This window comes from Cenococcum geophilum (genome assembly GCF_001692895.1).
Source record: "Cenococcum geophilum 1.58 unplaced genomic scaffold K441scaffold_6, whole genome shotgun sequence".
Lineage (NCBI taxonomy): Eukaryota > Fungi > Ascomycota > Dothideomycetes > Gloniales > Gloniaceae > Cenococcum > Cenococcum geophilum.
This window is the reverse complement of record NW_027137564.1, coordinates 3,549,326-3,566,573: the sequence shown is the minus strand read 5'-3', so window position 1 is coordinate 3,566,573 and position 17,248 is coordinate 3,549,326. Positions and strand designations below refer to the sequence as shown.

General features: G+C 36.9%; 1 protein-coding gene across 1 annotated transcript; it reads right to left on the bottom strand.

Moving 5' to 3' along the window:
• Positions 1-4,175: 4,175 nt before the first annotated feature.
• On the bottom strand, positions 4,176-6,112 carry K441DRAFT_654161 (uncharacterized protein). Its single transcript, XM_067647646.1, has 3 exons — positions 5,407-6,112; positions 4,491-5,343; positions 4,176-4,426 (listed from the first exon to the last, which is right to left on the bottom strand). The coding sequence occupies exons 1-3, from the start codon at positions 5,898-5,900 to the stop codon at positions 4,295-4,297; spliced, it is 1,479 nt and encodes a 492-aa protein (XP_067508290.1). The 5' UTR covers positions 5,901-6,112; the 3' UTR covers positions 4,176-4,294.
• Between the last annotated feature and the right edge of the window lie 11,136 nt (positions 6,113-17,248).

The following is a 17,248-nucleotide window of genomic DNA, read 5'->3' as shown; positions in this document are numbered from 1 at the left end:
TAGTTATCTAATAATAACTTATTATTAAATATAGGGGTATCTCTAGCTTTAAGCAGCTTTCACAATTGTTTAATTTCGGCATTAGTAGCCGCAAGCTCTGCCTAGGGGGTTAAAACGTTAATTGTTTCTTTGCCTAAAGTATTTAAGGGTTCTACAGCTACTTTACCTGCTGCTGTGGTTCGTAGCATAGTGGTAGGGGTATTAGGTAATTCTGGTTAATTTCTTTAGGGGTTCTAGTCTATATGTGTTTTATAGGTCCTTTCCTTAGGGTTCTGTTCTTTTCTTTTAGGTCCTGTCCTTGTGGTTCTAATGATGTCCTTAGGGTCCTATTTTATGTTCTTATAGATATATTTAAGTTCCTTCTTAGGAAAAAAGAGTAGAGTGAGCTTTAGATAATGTTAGCGACTTAGTCAATCGAGACATAAGCACGGCAAAAGGGTCGCGCAAGCCTATACGATTGGATTGTCTATAAACGAGAATCTAAAGCTAGGGAAAGAAAAGGAGAAGAAGAGAAGCGCCGTTCGATATTTTATAAGATCTTCGCGTCACGTGACCGCAATATGCGGCAATCTATGGCAACTTGCCGGTGCGAGGTTCTGCTAAGTTCTGCTAGTGCCGTAACAACACCCCTAAAGAATTCTATAGCGTTATAATTAATATATGTGCCTCTAAAAAGTCTACTATAGGTTATAGACAATACCTTATATATAAGACCACCGCAAATAACAATACGGATATTAATACTATGTAAACTAGGGCCGTAAATATCCAATTCGGCATTAGCTTAACTATATTAATTAAATTAGTTACAGTTAAGACCCCAATTAGCCTAGTTAACTTCCACGTAGTAAAAGCGGACACCCCTTTCCTACTTTACCTTATGGATATAGATAGGTTATAGGTTTACTATAATAATATTACGGACACCGTAATTGGCCCTATAACTACCCTAGAAAGTAAGCACATTACCCTACTAATTATATAATAATTTAGATACCCGTTCCTTATATAGGGAGAGACTTTACAGACCTATATTTAGGAATCTTTTAACTATAACCTATGCTACCTCACCAGTACGGAAATCCACCGCCTATACCGCCGTTTCGGCCACCTATTAGCTAAAAAGCTATATAGAGTCCTTAAACGCTCTAGATATAACAACATTAATAAGAAGGTAATTAACTACCTAACTAAATACTGCTCCTTTTGCTAGAAATACAGACGTTCCCTAGGCCAATTTAAGTTTACTCTATATAAAGAACTTAATTTCAACCACTTAGTATACGTAGACATTATGTATATTAACGGCAGCCTAGTATTATATATAATTGATAAGGCAACCCACTATTAAGCCGCCCGTTAGTTACTGGTATAGTAGCTTATCTCTTCTTAGTGGAATACCTAGCTGCTCTATGGTATAACAGTGAAGTTAACCACTAATTAGTGTTGGTTACACAAGGGGATATCACGTAGCTATGGTTCGTAGATAGTATAATAATTGTTGTTCTTAATGTTCTAAGAAAGGGGTAAGGAAGGGCGAGGAGCTTAAGGCTCCTCGCTACGCTAGTGCCGTGGCGTCATGTGACGACCACGTGAATATATATAATATTATTCCCAACAGGCTTAATTAAGGGGTGTAGATCGTAATATAGATAATATTATTATATACCCAATATTATAATAAGGGGGGTTAACCGTAGGAGTCTCTGTTTAATACGGCTCGCTCTTAAAATTAATTTCCTTCCTTATATAACAGTATCTACAATCTTCTTTATTAAACCCTAGCGATATTTAACTACCTAAACCTTTTTAAGATTAAGGAGAACGGATATTTATTTCTTAAGGGAGGATTATAATAGGCAATTAATATTCTGGATAACTGTAACCTTAAGCTAATAGAAAAGACTTTGCCTAGTTAAAGAATTTTAATTAGCACTCTAAATCCAGTACACTATCTCTTTATATTAAGGATACCTTCTAATTAACTCCCTTAAATACTCTAAACAATACTTCCTTATAAATTGTTTATTTTATAGGCGCGATTATAGGCGTAACTACTGCCTAGCAGTTCTTTACTAAAGAATTACGCGATAAATATAACCGTAGTAAAGGGTATGGCTTCTCTTATACAGTGTTAATATTAATAGTCGTATTAGGATTATATATTACTTTATATTCTCCTTATTAATAGATTACTTATAACTTATTTAGGACTTAGCATAATTAAAAGTAGATAGGAGCTATATCTTAGTAGTCTATTAAATTAAAGGTAGGCTTACTTATTAGTAGGCGGAATAATAACCTTTACTATCTTAATTAATTCTACTTATACTTTTAGCTTCTTATAAAATCTATAGCGTTATAGAAATATATATTTATATTAATAGCGAGCCCGTACTATAAGCGATTTAAGTAATACTTAATATTTACGCGTTGTTTTTAATACTCTCCGCTACCGTTATTAAAGTAATTAAGTCTTCCTCTAACCTAGTTATTAGAATTAAATAGCTAGAAGATTCTAGAGGAAAAGCTTTAGAAATTACGCGTACGCATTAGTATATATTTAGATTCCTTATATTAGTAAAATTTAACTCTAGCTACTATATATAGGATTAAAGGATATACTTAGGCATAACTTACTATTTGCTAGCTATTTTATGTAGGCTACTTTACCTAATATAAGATTAAAATATAGAGACCTTTACAATTTATAACCTCATTCTACTTCTTCTCTACTAGTTAGAAACATTTACCGCTAAAAAATACCTTACTTATTAGAATATAATAATACTATTTTCTACTTACCGGAAATAGAAAGTAAAGTAAGTTCTACAGCCAAATCTCTTAATTATAAGCCCTAATGTAACCGACTACAGGTACCATGTCAGATACTACCTTATGACTTACCACCCTGTCTCTTGCCATCGCATGTCTTACTACTTATTTCTATTACCTATTCATTACCTATCACCGGCTAAGTGACAATATCGACCTGGTGGCAATTAGGTAACAGTTACAAATCGTCGTCAACGTTGTCGCCAACGTCGTCGTCAGCTTTTGCTACCTACCTCGTGTATATATAGACGCTTTAGAGCTACATTCACAATCAAGTCGTTCATTCAATTCTCCCACACTGCAAAAGCTTACACCTAACAAAGAATAGAAGAGTGCAATTTTATATCGATATCTCCATTATATACCTTTAAAGGTTACTAGGGCATTTGGAAACTACTTGGAATTAAGTAATAGATGGAGGATATTAGACGCAACTGGAGGCGCAGCTGTATCATGCTTGGGCCAGATATCTTTATGCTTTATAGTCGGACGAATTCTATTGTTGAAACTTGGATCGGTGACGCGTAGAAGGCCTAAGGCCCTCTGGCAGACGCCTTGCTCACATGTCGAGGATGTCGCGATGTTCGTTATTGATGGTATCGATGCAAACAATCAATGACGTCATACTGCTCACGAGCTGTCGGAAACGGTACGAAGCGGTACAACGGGCGTCCGAGAACACCGACAGGGCTATGAAAGGTCAATGGTGTAGTTTGTTTCCTTCTGCTGTACTCATTTCTGGCTTCTTTGAGAATTGACAACTTTTTTTTTAGCAAAAGTATGCATTAGCTCTTCTGGATCTAGATTCTCCAGAAATCAAACGAATGGCGAGAAGTTCCGTGACTTACGGAATGAAGAGATTGAACAATAAGCCTCGCCTCTGCTATCACTTGCACGATACTTGTTCAGCAGGCGCTGACGCTCTACTCTCAACTGACCATCCTCCCACGTTCTTCGCTCAGTCATTTGCGAGAGACTAGCAGCGGATAGTTCTTTAGGCACCTGCAATTCTCATTTATTCGCTCTGGACAATTTATTCATACCGGCTGTCTCCGCCGTGGCAGCAGTCGATCCTGAAGACGTATTGGAGATAAGGGGGCAAACGGAATTTTTGATGTACGTAATACTAAGAAGACTTGATAACCTTTATCCCATATCTCTTTCTTCACCGCCTCCCACGTTCCCACCTTTTAAGGGTAGTTGGGGCGCTAATATGACCAAAACACTTGACATATCCATCGTCCTGAACTGACATGAAATCATCCAGTTTAACAGAAGCAGCTTTAGCAAAAGGATCCTTGTCATTCTGGCAAACACACCATAGCGTGCTATTGTGATCAGGCGAAATTGGAGGATTGAAAAAGCAGCCATGGCAATTCTGTGTATATTGTCCACTACAACGCTCGAGGTTAGTATTATCCCATCTCGAGGAAAAATCATTTACTGCCGTGGGAAAAACTTACTTGTCTGCGGGTATTAGGGCTCCATTGTCGTAACGTAGGCAAAGTTCTATGGCCTCCTGGCTTCGCACTTCCTTTCCGTCCTTGTTGGTACAGGTTCCCACAAGAAGGTGGTCGCCCTTGATGTCCACCTGTGCTACTGTCAGTCGTTTTGTCATGTGTCATAGTACTTATTGAAGAAATAGGGGGGCTCACATCCTTGCATCGCTCGGTGTATTTACCGCCAGCACCACTTGCGACAACAGCCCTGTTGTCTGCCATGGCGCTGAAGATGGCAGTCTTGTGTTCCCCGTATGCCGTGGCCTTGGGATGGAAGGACCGCAACAAGGGGAATGGTGCGGCCGATGTAGTGAAGTTTCCCTCCTCCTGAATCGCGGCCAGGAGGGCTTCGAACGTCGGATACTTGTCGGCACCCGCCCACTCCCATGGCGGTGATGCTTCGGACACCATTGCGGCGTTCTGGTTTTGCCCAGGGAAGACAAAATCCAGAAGCAGCTGCCCGGGGACCTCGTTCCCGGCCGCGTATGGGTTATTGGGGTCGCCGGGCCCTTCGGATGGAGTGTTGAAATGGGCATAAGGGGACCAGAACCATGTATCGTAGTCGACCATTTCATAGGTAGTATGGCGACTCTCGCAATAGCGATGGTTATTGTACAAATCATCTAGACCTTCGATTAAGATGACTCCCATGCGTTCCAGATCCTGCGCGGCGGCCTTGAGCTCTGCGTTGACCGACCGGGTCAAACCGTTAAGTTGCTTACGGAGATCCGTGGTGAGCTTGGGAGTATTCCAGCCCCAATAGTTCCAGGAAAATTCGTTGCAAGCCGTTGTTACTTCGTTGAAAAAGGTGATGTAGCTGAGGACGTAGACCTGGAAGTTTTCTCTCGGATTGGAGCCTCCTGAATCTCTTCCCGTGTGGGCAACTTGGTACAAGGCATAGTTGATCTTATCGCGAAGGGTTCCGTCGTCGATATCCTTCTGAAGGCCTTTGAGGGTCTCTTGGCAATCTCCTGGCCGCCAAGCTCGGTAGATACAGTCATTCAAGATGCTGTTTTCCCCAATGTCAACAAAACATCGCAAAGATAGCTGAAACATCTTTGGGGTAACTCACGTAGACAGCTTAGCGTCGTTACCTCCAATCGTCATGACAGCAAGCTGAGGCTTTCCAAAGGGCTGAGCACGGGGCAGATCCTTGTTGTTCTCCTTGTAATCCCCCTTTTTCAGTTGTTCCGAGACAAGTTCGACCGTTGTGTCGCCAGTGTAAGCGGGGAAGCTGAAGCGGGGAAGTGTCCTGTCCCCATTGATGAATTCCCAGTTATCTGCATCGGTGGACATTTGCATCGGGTAGGATCGCTTGCCACGAACAGCGTCTCCGGCCATAACTTCATTGTTACCGTTGCATCCAGTGCCCGCTGTATACGAGTCACCAGGAGCAATAAACTCCTCGACCTTCTGATTCGGCTTGGAATATGGTAGAAATGATGGAGAGCTCAATTCAGCCGAGATAGATTGGGCTGCTGCGCCGAAGTCAAAGTTGGTTGGTACAGCGCTCTGGCTCGAAGCGGCGGCGACGAGCCCCAAGAGGGATAAAACCCTCAAAGACATCGCGCTCGGTGTTATATATAGTTGAAACAATAGAAAAAAGGAGAGAGCGATGAAGCTAAAAATGTTAACAATGAATTGAAGCCTTGCTTTTGGTCCACTGTCAGGAACTTGTGGTAAAGGGATAATTGAAGATGTAACCGACTACTGGTACTGTGCCGAGGCACAGTTGTCGAACTGGCAGGTCACTGAGGAGTACTCTGCAGGTCAAAAAGAAGGACTCGTGTGTAGATTGACCTATGAAGAACAAGAGACTATTTATACATGAGGTAGGTGCAGGCAACAGTAGGGGTACTATTGCCACTGTGGCAAGAAACAGGGTAGTGAGTCATAAGGTGGTACTTGACAGTGACCTCTACGGTCGACAACAGTACTGCAGCCTGGAAGGTGGCGTCAGCACTGTATACCTCGTATATGGTCAAAGATTGAGTCATAGACCCTACTGTCAGGACTCTACATTCATGTATATATTCCGCCTGATTTCCATAGATTTAGAATCAAGAAGTTCGGTCAATTCCTCCGCACTGCAAAGCTTACAGAAGAGCTACTTCATGAGGACTTTTATAATTACTTAAAGTTGGCATGTCTCTACAGGATTATTCGGCAGGATTCGCGCCCAATATCCACTCTGTCAAATGGATCGAGGATGATGTTACTGTTGGTCACACAGGGTGACTCACCAATAACGACTACTCGAGTAGGTTACAGTGATGTTGGTTGAAAAGCTTATTGATTGGAATGAGGAAGGGCGAGGAGCTTAAGACTCCTCGCCACGCTAGTGCCGCGGCGTCACGTGACGACCGCNTGCCTTATTCCCGACACTGGCAACTCTTCTTTTGTGGTTGCCATCTATATATAAATACTGCTTAACTAGCGTAATAAATATTAATCCTCCTTACTTACTATTACCATTATAATATAAGTCTCGCTATCCTAAAAGTTGCCTTTTAGTATATGGTGCTTTCTTGCTTGGAGTTATAGAAGGATATTATACTAGGGCCGCTAAGGCGCTAGTTATAAGCAAGCTAATAGCAATTTTCTATCCCGGGGATAGAAAATCCTAATTAGCTAGGTTAAGTTAGGGTCTATAGAATATTATACTCCCCCCTCTAAAAAAGTCTTAGTAAGAGAATCTAACTAATTAGATAACTTTAACTACTAGTTAAAGTTTCTAGATATCTTAAGACCTTATATAACTAAGAAATTTCTAGGGACTCCCTTTTAACCTAACCTTTAACTTATATATATAGAGTATTTATATTAATAAATGTCTCTAGTGCCTTATTTAGGTTCGCCTTTATTATTATATCTACCGGGTTATCTTAGCTATTAATCTATTAAATCTTAAAGAGTTTATAACGCTTATAGGATTGCTAAAGTGCTATAATATTAATTATAAGGCGCTTTTTTTTATAGTACTAAGCTTAACTAAATACTTATAGAGGGAATATAAGTTAGTATATATAATTATAGGGATAATAGGAAGTTCGAGTTAATCTATAATTATCTTTAGGGTAGTTCCAATTGTAATTGCTATATTAACTCCGCTAACTATTCTATATATCTTTAACGCTAAAACACTTTAGGTAATGCGCTTACTCTTAATTAAGCTCTAATAGATAAAATTGCTATAGATTATAAAGTCATTCTCTTTAGTAAATTTGTTTGCGATAATAATCTTATATCCTAATTAGGAGCTAAAATCTTTATTATTTATAAACGATCTATTAATAAATACAAAAAGCTTAGCGGTAGGAAGATTAATAGGCATATAGAGTAGTCCCCGGTTAAGATAGTTTATTTACTAAAAAAGACATTTATTTAAGGCAAGAATGTTATCCTTAGTTGGTTCCTAGTATTAGGTAGTAATAGAGAGATTAAATAAAGCCTTAGGTTAATAGATAGAAGTAATATAAGCTTTATAAGCGCGTTGCTCTATATATCCTTACTTTAGGGAATTAACATTAATAATATTAATCTTCTTACCTTAACCCTTCTGGCGTAAAGTAATAGAATCCTTATTTAGGGAGAGGATATATCTATTAAAGAGTAATAGTGTTGTTAAATTAAGCTTTTCTTTTAGCTTTACTATAAGATTTGCCTTTACTAGCTTATCTTCTTTAAGAGCTAAGAATTAGTCGTCTCCTAAAATAATTATATTATTAGTTTATATGCCAACAATTCTAAACGGAGTTCCTATAGTTATAATAAGGAAGCAGGGATTAAATATAGAAGTAGTTATTAAAAGCTTCTCTTTATGGTGCTTGCTATAAGTAGCCCACTAGTAAATTCCTGCCTCTATAATTCTATATAATGGCTTAAGTATAACTATAATTATATCTTTAGAATACTAGTGGCGAATTTACTCCGGAAGGTATGCTAATATTAAGCGCTAAAGGTGCATCTCTAATTAGGTATAGGCTTAAGTAATATCTTATAAATAAACTGCTATTCTATTCTTTATTAAGGAGGGAGCTAATATAATAATAACTTACTAACTAGCTTATTAAATCGTAGGAGATTATATAAGAATTATCTCTTTACTATTATTGTTATAACCTTAGATAATAAGCCTTAATTTCTTAAATAGGGCATTAGTAGCTTTACCCTTAATCTTATTAACTATCCTTAACTTAAAGATGCGAACTTTATTAAACTTAATAGGGTTATACTTCTTAAATTTAAAGACTCCTCTTATAATAAGACTATCGATCTCCTACTTATTAGATGCTTAAAAAGGAGCTCCTAGAGTTATAATATAACCTTCCTTTTAGAGCTGTTTTGTAAGTTTAAAGTTAGCCTTCTCCTTGGCTGTTATAAAGGCTATTAATAGCTTAACTCCATTCTTAATAGCGGTAATAAATTGCTCTTTAAAATTAATAAGATATTGGCAATTTTATAATTCCTTTAGGCGACCTCTACCGCGTTATAGTTGCGGCATATCTACTATAATTATATTAGGATTATAGTCGTCTTCTAAAGCACGTTAATTATAGTTCTCCTTTAGGGTATCTTTTAGGGTATCCTATAAAGGCTTAAAACTATTATCTTTATAGTAAGGCTTAATAACGGTTAAATAGAATTAAGTGGGTCTGTAAGGCATCTAAATAGTATAAGTTTAACTATTAATTATAATAAGTTAATATGGGCCTAACTATTCTCCCTTTTTACGCTATACGCATACCTTAGACTAGAGTAGTAGATTAAGCGTAGTTAAGGTATTTAGGCTATTTCTTATTCCTAGTACGTTATTAACCTAGCGTATAGCGTAAAGACGTCACACCTCCTTTATTGCCTTATAAATAGCCTTAGCTTATTATATAATAGAGGGAGATAATAAAGAATTGTTAGTTATTTAAGGGTAGGCGCTAAAGACTAGTAATATAGGTATAAGTCCATCTGGGCCAGCGGAATTATTAATAGCTTTAACAGCTATTTATAAGGTAAGTTTTTCGCTAGTATTCTCTAATTCTAAAGAGATAATTTTATATACGCGGCGTAATAGTATATAATATTGCTCTACTTTTCTAATGCTATTATATGCCTTAATAGGAACTTCCTTAACCTTAATTGCTATTGCCTTTATCTATTATTAAAACTCTATAGATAAGAAGTTCTTTTTTATATTATAGACGATTTAATTAGGGGGTCCTAGGTAGATATTAATTTAGTATAACTAAAGGGTATCCTATACGTTCCTAGCTAATATATCCTTTAGAAAACGTACGACTTAGAAGAAAGTTAAGAAGTTAATAACTTAGAGTACTAGCTTACCGCTAAGATATATAACATTAATAATGATATAAAAGTTAAATTTGTAGTTATCCTTAAGGGTAAACTTAAATTGGCTAGGGGACTTCTGGTTTATTTAGTAGTAATAATAGTACTTTATAAGATACTTAATTACCTTAACCTTAACTTTATAGCCTATTTACTAAAAAACCCTAAGCAATTAATAAACGGATAGGTGGCTAAAATAATAGTATAGTTGGCGTAACTCTAACTTAGTTAAATAGCTTTAAGTAATACTCTTTTTTAGTTATTAAAGGAGCAGCTAAGGGTAACCCTACTTACGTATAATAGGCACCTAATTATCTCCCTATATAAGCATATTCTTAAGGTTATTAAGCTTAACGCCTAATTTATTTATATCCCTAATGTAGAATAGGAATGGAGTGTTTATAGGAATAATATGGAAAGTAATATATCCTAAGGGGGTTTAGACCCTAATTATGCTAAGAGAGATTATAATACCCTTGCTAAAATAAATCGTATATTGGCCTGCCGTTAAATGGTTAATCTAAATAGAGTTATTAAGCTGCTAAAGGGCTTAAACTTAAGGTTCTTCTACTATAGATATTTCTGCGGCTTTAGTATCTAGTATAATACTATAGAAGACATTTGCTAAGTATTTATTATTAAAGGAGAACGCGGAGCTCTCCTTTAGCTTATTAAAGATATTTAACTTCGTAATAGAATGGAGCGTAGATTAATTATTAAAAATAGCGACGATTTATATGCTATCTACCTTACTATACTTAGTAAAGTATTAGTTAGGTGAGTAGTTTTTAATTTCTATATCTATAAGGAGCTATTTAGCCTTATTAACCTTACCCTTACGATCTTCTATACCTTTATATTAAACTAGGAAGCTTTAAAAGTAGGCCGCAGTAGCCTTATAATTTTTGACATTTTTTATACTCTGGCGAAACTTATTATATACCTCCTTTTGTTTATTAAAAGAATGCCTAGTTAACTAGTAATTTAGTTTCTTATAAACGTAGCACTTCTTTTAGCGATTACTTTAAAATAAACCTCTATAAGAACCTCTACCTTTACCTTATAGTTATTAATTATACCCTTTACTATATTGCCTACCACAGCTATTATATATTTAATTAGTCTAGTTATAATTATATTAGTTAGGCGGGTCGATTAAAGTAGGCTAGAGTTAGGTATTAAATTACTATACTTCTTAAGAGCGTAGAGCGGTGCTAATAGAAGATTTTAATTAAGTATATATTCCTTTATAAGTATTTATAGGATTAAAGAGAGTAAGGTTGCATTCTTTAACGCCTTAGTATACGCTAATGACTTAATTATATAGGCTGAAATCCTTTTAATATAATTCGGATAAACCACGCTAAATTATCTAAAGTTAATTAAAGAGCTTTTAAAGATAATTAAGCCGAGGGATACCTAGGTTTATAGTAATAATCCTTAAAAAGGTAGTCTCTCTCTGTCGGAATATATAGATAGAGGTTATATTGTCTCTAATTAGTCACCCTTATAGTGACTTATTAGCCCCCTACTTAGGCACTACGATCCTTACAATCCTTTACTTTCTATATTAATAAAGAATAACTATTATTATACTATCTACGAACCGTAGCTACGTGATATTACCTTATATAACCAACACTAATTAGTAGTTAACTTTACTGTTATATTATAGAATAGCTAGGTATTCCACCAAGAAGAGACAAGCCACTATACTAGTGCTACTTATGCTAGAGAAAGCTATCTTTTAAGGTTAGAACTGGTCCTAAACCTTAAATAGAACTCTTCTATAAATCTAAGGATTTAAAGGCTAGAACTAGTCCTAAGCCTTTTTAAGATTATAGATTCTTACGTCTATTACGTAGAATAACACGCTTTACAAGTCTTTGCGATTTAAGGCCAGAACTAGTCCTAAGCCCTATAATCGCAAATATACGTTACAAACGCGTACTAAATGACAACCCCTATACTAAATGACAATCCCTATACTAAACGACAACCCCTATACTAAACGATAATCCCTACACTAATAATACTTCCCTTCCTCTAAAAACATGGCTATGGCCATTCTAAATAACTGGAGAGACTCCTTACTACTAGGGGTAGCTACATACGCGAAACTCATCGATAAAGATTAGGACGAATTTACTATTAATATAATAACTTATACCGTAAAATAAGTTAACGGCTTTCTCCTACACCATATTCTATTTTACTAAAGTAGATACTATACCAATTTATAGCTGTGGGAATATTTTAGGGAGGATTTTATAGGATGGACTGCCGACACCTAGGCACTTAGTAATATTTATATTATTTAGGATTTTTAAGACTTCCTATAAGAGAATAGAGTGTTTATACCTATAAATGAGGGTACTATTAGAGATAATATTTAGTAAGTCCTTAACGTAAGAGTATAAATGGACCCTATAAGAGATTAAGCACTAAAAAAAGTTTAACTCTTAAGGGAATCCTAATAATAGATAGCTATAAGCAATACTACAGATAACCTTAGGCTATTAAACACCTTAAGTTCCTTAGGCTGCCGTATCTTAACCTATGCCTTAAGCTCCGCAATAAGCTCTAAAGCAACCTCTACAGCAAGAACCTCCGCAGCAACCTCTATAGTAACCTCCGCAGTAATCTCCATAATAATCTCCGCAAGAACCTCCGTAAAAACCACCGCAACAACCTCCGCAGTAATATCCGCAGCAACCTCCGCAGTAACTTCCGTAAAAGCTTCCACAAAAGCCTCCGCAATAACCTCCGTAGTAACTGTTAAATATAGAGCAGCGCTAGTACCAATATTAAATTCTAAACCTACCTAGACCACTATATAACGACAGTTAATATAATAACTTATTCCTAGGAATTGGCATAATTTAATATACAACTTAACCATTAACACTAGCAAGAAGAGGATATAGCAGAGGATATAGTGTAAGCTTTGCAGTGTAAAGGATTAAATAAACAACTTGATTGTAAATATAGCTCTAAAGCGTCTATATATACACAAGGAAGGTATTAGGAATAAGATAAAAGGGGAGATTAATATATAGTCGAAATAGGGTAATAAAAGATATACGAGGTATACGAGGGTAGTGCTAACGCTAGTGAATAGGGTAATATGCAAGGTCCAGTAGTTAGTTACACACCCCCCCAGATTTAACGGTGTAATTAAAGCTATAGAAAATAAATAAAGGTAGAGAATTGTACTAAAATAGGAAATTTGGGTACACTTTAGGAGTAGGGTAATTATGAAGATATTGCGGATATCGCAAGTATTATAGATATTGCGAATATTATAATAGATCTTAGTAAGGCCGTCAGCAGAGGGTTTAGCCGAGATTTTGTTAGCATTTGGAGCGGTTCTAGTAAACTGCTTAGCTGGGTAGGGATTGCTTCAATTATATCCAAGATATCGTCTTAAAGTCCTTATAGTATGGTGGTTTAATCTATATTTAAGGCAGTCGTTTAATTTTAGTTAATTAACGGTGACGTCATTTAATATAGTAAGGCTTTGGATATAGCCGTCGTGTTTAGCTGAGTCTCTTATTACTGCTACCTGTATATACAGCTCTCTCTTAGGTGCTTATAAAGCTTATTGCCTAATTCAAATTACCTCTTACATCCTTAACAGGTTCTCGCACGAGCTGCTAGCTGCGATATATTTAGTAACTCTGGTAACAATATAGATATCATATTTAGTGACGTCGCAATTATCGTAACTGGTGCCGATATAGGCGGATCTGGTGCCAATATAGGCTAATATCTCTTAAGGGTTAAGAATACTAATTTGGTTAATTCTAGGGAATTCGTAGGCTCTCTGTGCATTAGCGCCTAGTAGCCCCCTAGTCGTTTTATATAGCAGACTATTTCGCCAGTCACTAGACGGTATAATAAGTTTCGTCCTAAATCGAAATAAATGTCGTTATTAGTAGCTCTTAATAGTGCTACGATATTTACAAACATAGTAGGTACTAGTGCTACATGGGATAGCTTCATTTTTAACTTCCCAGTAGGTATATTAACGGTAATCGTTACTGTTCCATAAGCTTGTATTTTTTCAAAATTTCCACTAGCAATTAGGTAATCGTCTTCTGCAGCTAAGTAGGAGAAGGTAAAGTCTTCTTAGTTGTTATAGACGTGGGTATCTACACCAGGGTTAAGTATCCAGGTATTCTGGAGTTTAAATAGAGTTTTACCAGTACTAAACACGGCAGTATAGCTAGTCGGGGTTTTAGAAGGTAGGGTTTTAGAATTAAACTCAATTGTAGATTCTGTGTTCTTCTAATTATTCTTTACTTCCTATTCTTCTTTTTAAATCCATTTAATTATAGGTCTAACCCAAGGTATAGACGAGATCATTTCATCTATTTTCTTTTAAATGTCTGGCCTTGGTTTCCATCCCTAAGGGCGCTTATACTCGACAATGTAGTAGCAGTTGCCGTATTAATGCATAAGGCCGTATATACATTTCTTATGCCATTATATATTGGAATTGGTATTAGGGTTAGAATCTGAATTAGAATTGGAATTGCCTTATAGGGTTGCAAATGCAGAGCTATTAGCAGTAGTAGTAGGAGATACTTGCTGCATACGGTAGTGCTCCTTAAATTCTTCAATTAGGTTAATAATAGATGGGGCGTCTTTGTTCTTCTGTTTTTTTTTAATGAGATCTACTTCTAGTGCTCCTACGAAGCTAGAAGAGATAGGCTTAATTACCCGAACGAAATCATAGTGTGCCCTAAACCCCTATACATCTAGTAGCTCCAATTACTCAGCAAGCTTGTAGACATTTCGCCAATTATTTAACCATTTATCGATACTCTATGTTGTATCATAGGCCTTTAGAGCCGTGTATTAGATAAGGACGTCGTGCTTTCAACCTAAGGTGGTAGGGGCTAGTGCAGTCTTAAGTGCTTAAAGCCGTTCGTATACTATATTAAGGCCGTCGATAAGGGGAAGGTAGGTTACCAATATAGAGCGAACGATATAGTTGCTGATGCCGTTTATAGCCTGTTCTTGCTTCTCATATATGCGGAGATCGTCTTTATATTCGGAATAGAGCTGGTTATAGGCTGTAAGCTAGGTTGCGTCTAGCTTTGCTATCGATATAGCCGTAGGTAGTACGTCTTTTAGTATAGGTCGTTTCGGTAGTTCCAGCTTTAAAAGATCATCTTTCTTTTTGGCTGGGTCGATATACTCCCATACCTTATTAGTTTTAGCAGTGTCTTATATAATAAAGAACCACTGTATCCAATCAGAAGGCTAGTTAAGGATAAGGTTGACTTTTAATTCATTAGTGGTCGTCATTTTTAGGATTTGTGGGGTTAGGCAGGGTCCAATTGGTGGCTTGGCAAAAACCTTATTTTAACGTTCCGAACTTTTGATTTAATTCGTCAGTTCGTTCGTCGGTCGGGTACTATCGTCGGTCGAAGTTAATCGTCCGTTCGTTTGATATCTGGTAGAGATCGTCTGCAGTGTAATGGCTGCGACTAGTTATGGTATTGGTTGCCTACAGCGTAATAGCTATAGACTGGTTATCGTGGTAGACTGGTTGTCCTAATAGGCTGGTTGTCCATAGTAGACTAGTTTTAGTAGGGCGTCTGCAGCGTAATGGCTGCGACTAGTTGTCTAGTATTTAAAGAAGCTTAAGACACTTGCAAAGGTAGTAGATTAATAGTGGTGCGGGTAGTGCGATCCAATTAATTAGTTAGCAGGTAGTGCGATCCGGGCTCATAACTATAAGCTTTACAGTGTAAAGGATTAAATGAACGACTTGATTGTAAATGTAGCTCTAAAGCGTCTATTATATACACAAGGAAGGTATTAGGAATAAGATAAAAGGGGAGACTAATATATAGTCAAAACAGGGTAATAAAAGATATACGAGGTATACGAGGGTAGTGCTGACGCTAGTGAACAGGGTAATATGCAAGGTCCAGTAGTCGGTTACATATAAACATGGCTACAGCTAACGTAGAGGAGGATTCTGCGGTTCCTAAGGTAGCTACAGAGGTAGCTACCAGCGTAATCTAGACAGGAAGTTCTTGTAAAGGGTACCGTGAAAAATAGGTAAAGAGAGAGTAATATAGGGGGGGGGGGGGGTTAAACTAACACAGTCACGTAAGTAATCTATAAAAGAAAGAACTACTAGTATCTGCGGCAGCTATAAACCCGATAACTGCTGTAACTAATATGTCCTACAACCCAATAAGCCTATAACAAGACTCTATGCCGATCTGCCTACGGAACCGACCCTACGCTAGCACTATACTGCCGCGTACCATCAACAAACTGATAGCGCCGCTATACCTACTATTACGATACTGATTGCGCTAATACGCCTGCGATCTACCGACCAAACGATCGCGCTAATACGCCTGCGATCTAACAACTAATTGATAGATCGAGCTCTACGTTTAACCACTATTACCACCCAACGCTTGCACTATACTGCTACCTAACTGTCGCGCCTATATGCCTGCGACCCACCGACCAAATAATCGTGCCTATACGCCTACGATTAACCGACCGACTAATAGATAAGCTCTATACCTAACCACTATCACTACCGCCGCTAGTACCGTACTACTACCCAAACAGACTTTTGCTGCCTTTCTGCAGCGCTATAAGCACAAAGAAAGAACTGCTAGTGTCGGAATGTATAGATAGAGGTTATATTGTCTCTAATTAGTCACCCTTATGGTGACTCATCAGCCCCCTACTTAGGCACTGCGATCCTTACGATCCTTTGCTTTCTATATTAATAAAAAACAACTATCATCATACTATCTACGAACCGTAGCTACGTGATATCACCTTATATAACCAACACTCTCTATTCTAATATATACTGCTACTTATTCTCTTCTATTTTAAAGTGGCATCTTAATATATATATTATGCGGTTAAAATTATATCCTTTTCCTGCTAAATAATTATAATAGAAGGTACTAGCTCGGCCCTTAAGCATAACGGAATAGGCGTTGTAGTATTAATTAGACTCTATTCCTACCTTCTAGTAATAGTTATAGAAGATACGTAGTTTTAAATTAAGAATATTATATAATTCCCTACTAAACTTCTTCTCCTAATCTAAGTAGAGCTTCGCAAGCTCTATAAGCAATTTTAAACTACCTCTAATTTAAGATTAAGATAGAGGAGGTAGAAGTTATATTATAGGCTATAGTAGGGACATAGGTCTAGTTGGTGGAGTTTAAAGATCGTTAAATCGCGAAGCAATAGGATCCTATACCTGCTCTTATTAGGGTATAGTATCTGACGTTAAGGTTACGGGTTGAATTAAATATAGAGGAGTTAAAGGTAGAGGTAAATTCGTCTCTAGAGGTATATTGCTTAGATTCTATCGTAAGTTAAGCTTCTTTATAGTGCGTAGTTAGTGCTTAATCTCTTATTAAGTCTATTTATGCTCTTCTTTTATATTAATAACCTGCTCCTAAATATTGTCTCTAATAGTACCCCCATCTATTAGTATAAATACTCTATACTTCTATAAGAAGTTACGGAAGTCTTATATAATATCCTTCTTTATAGGAGTCTATATT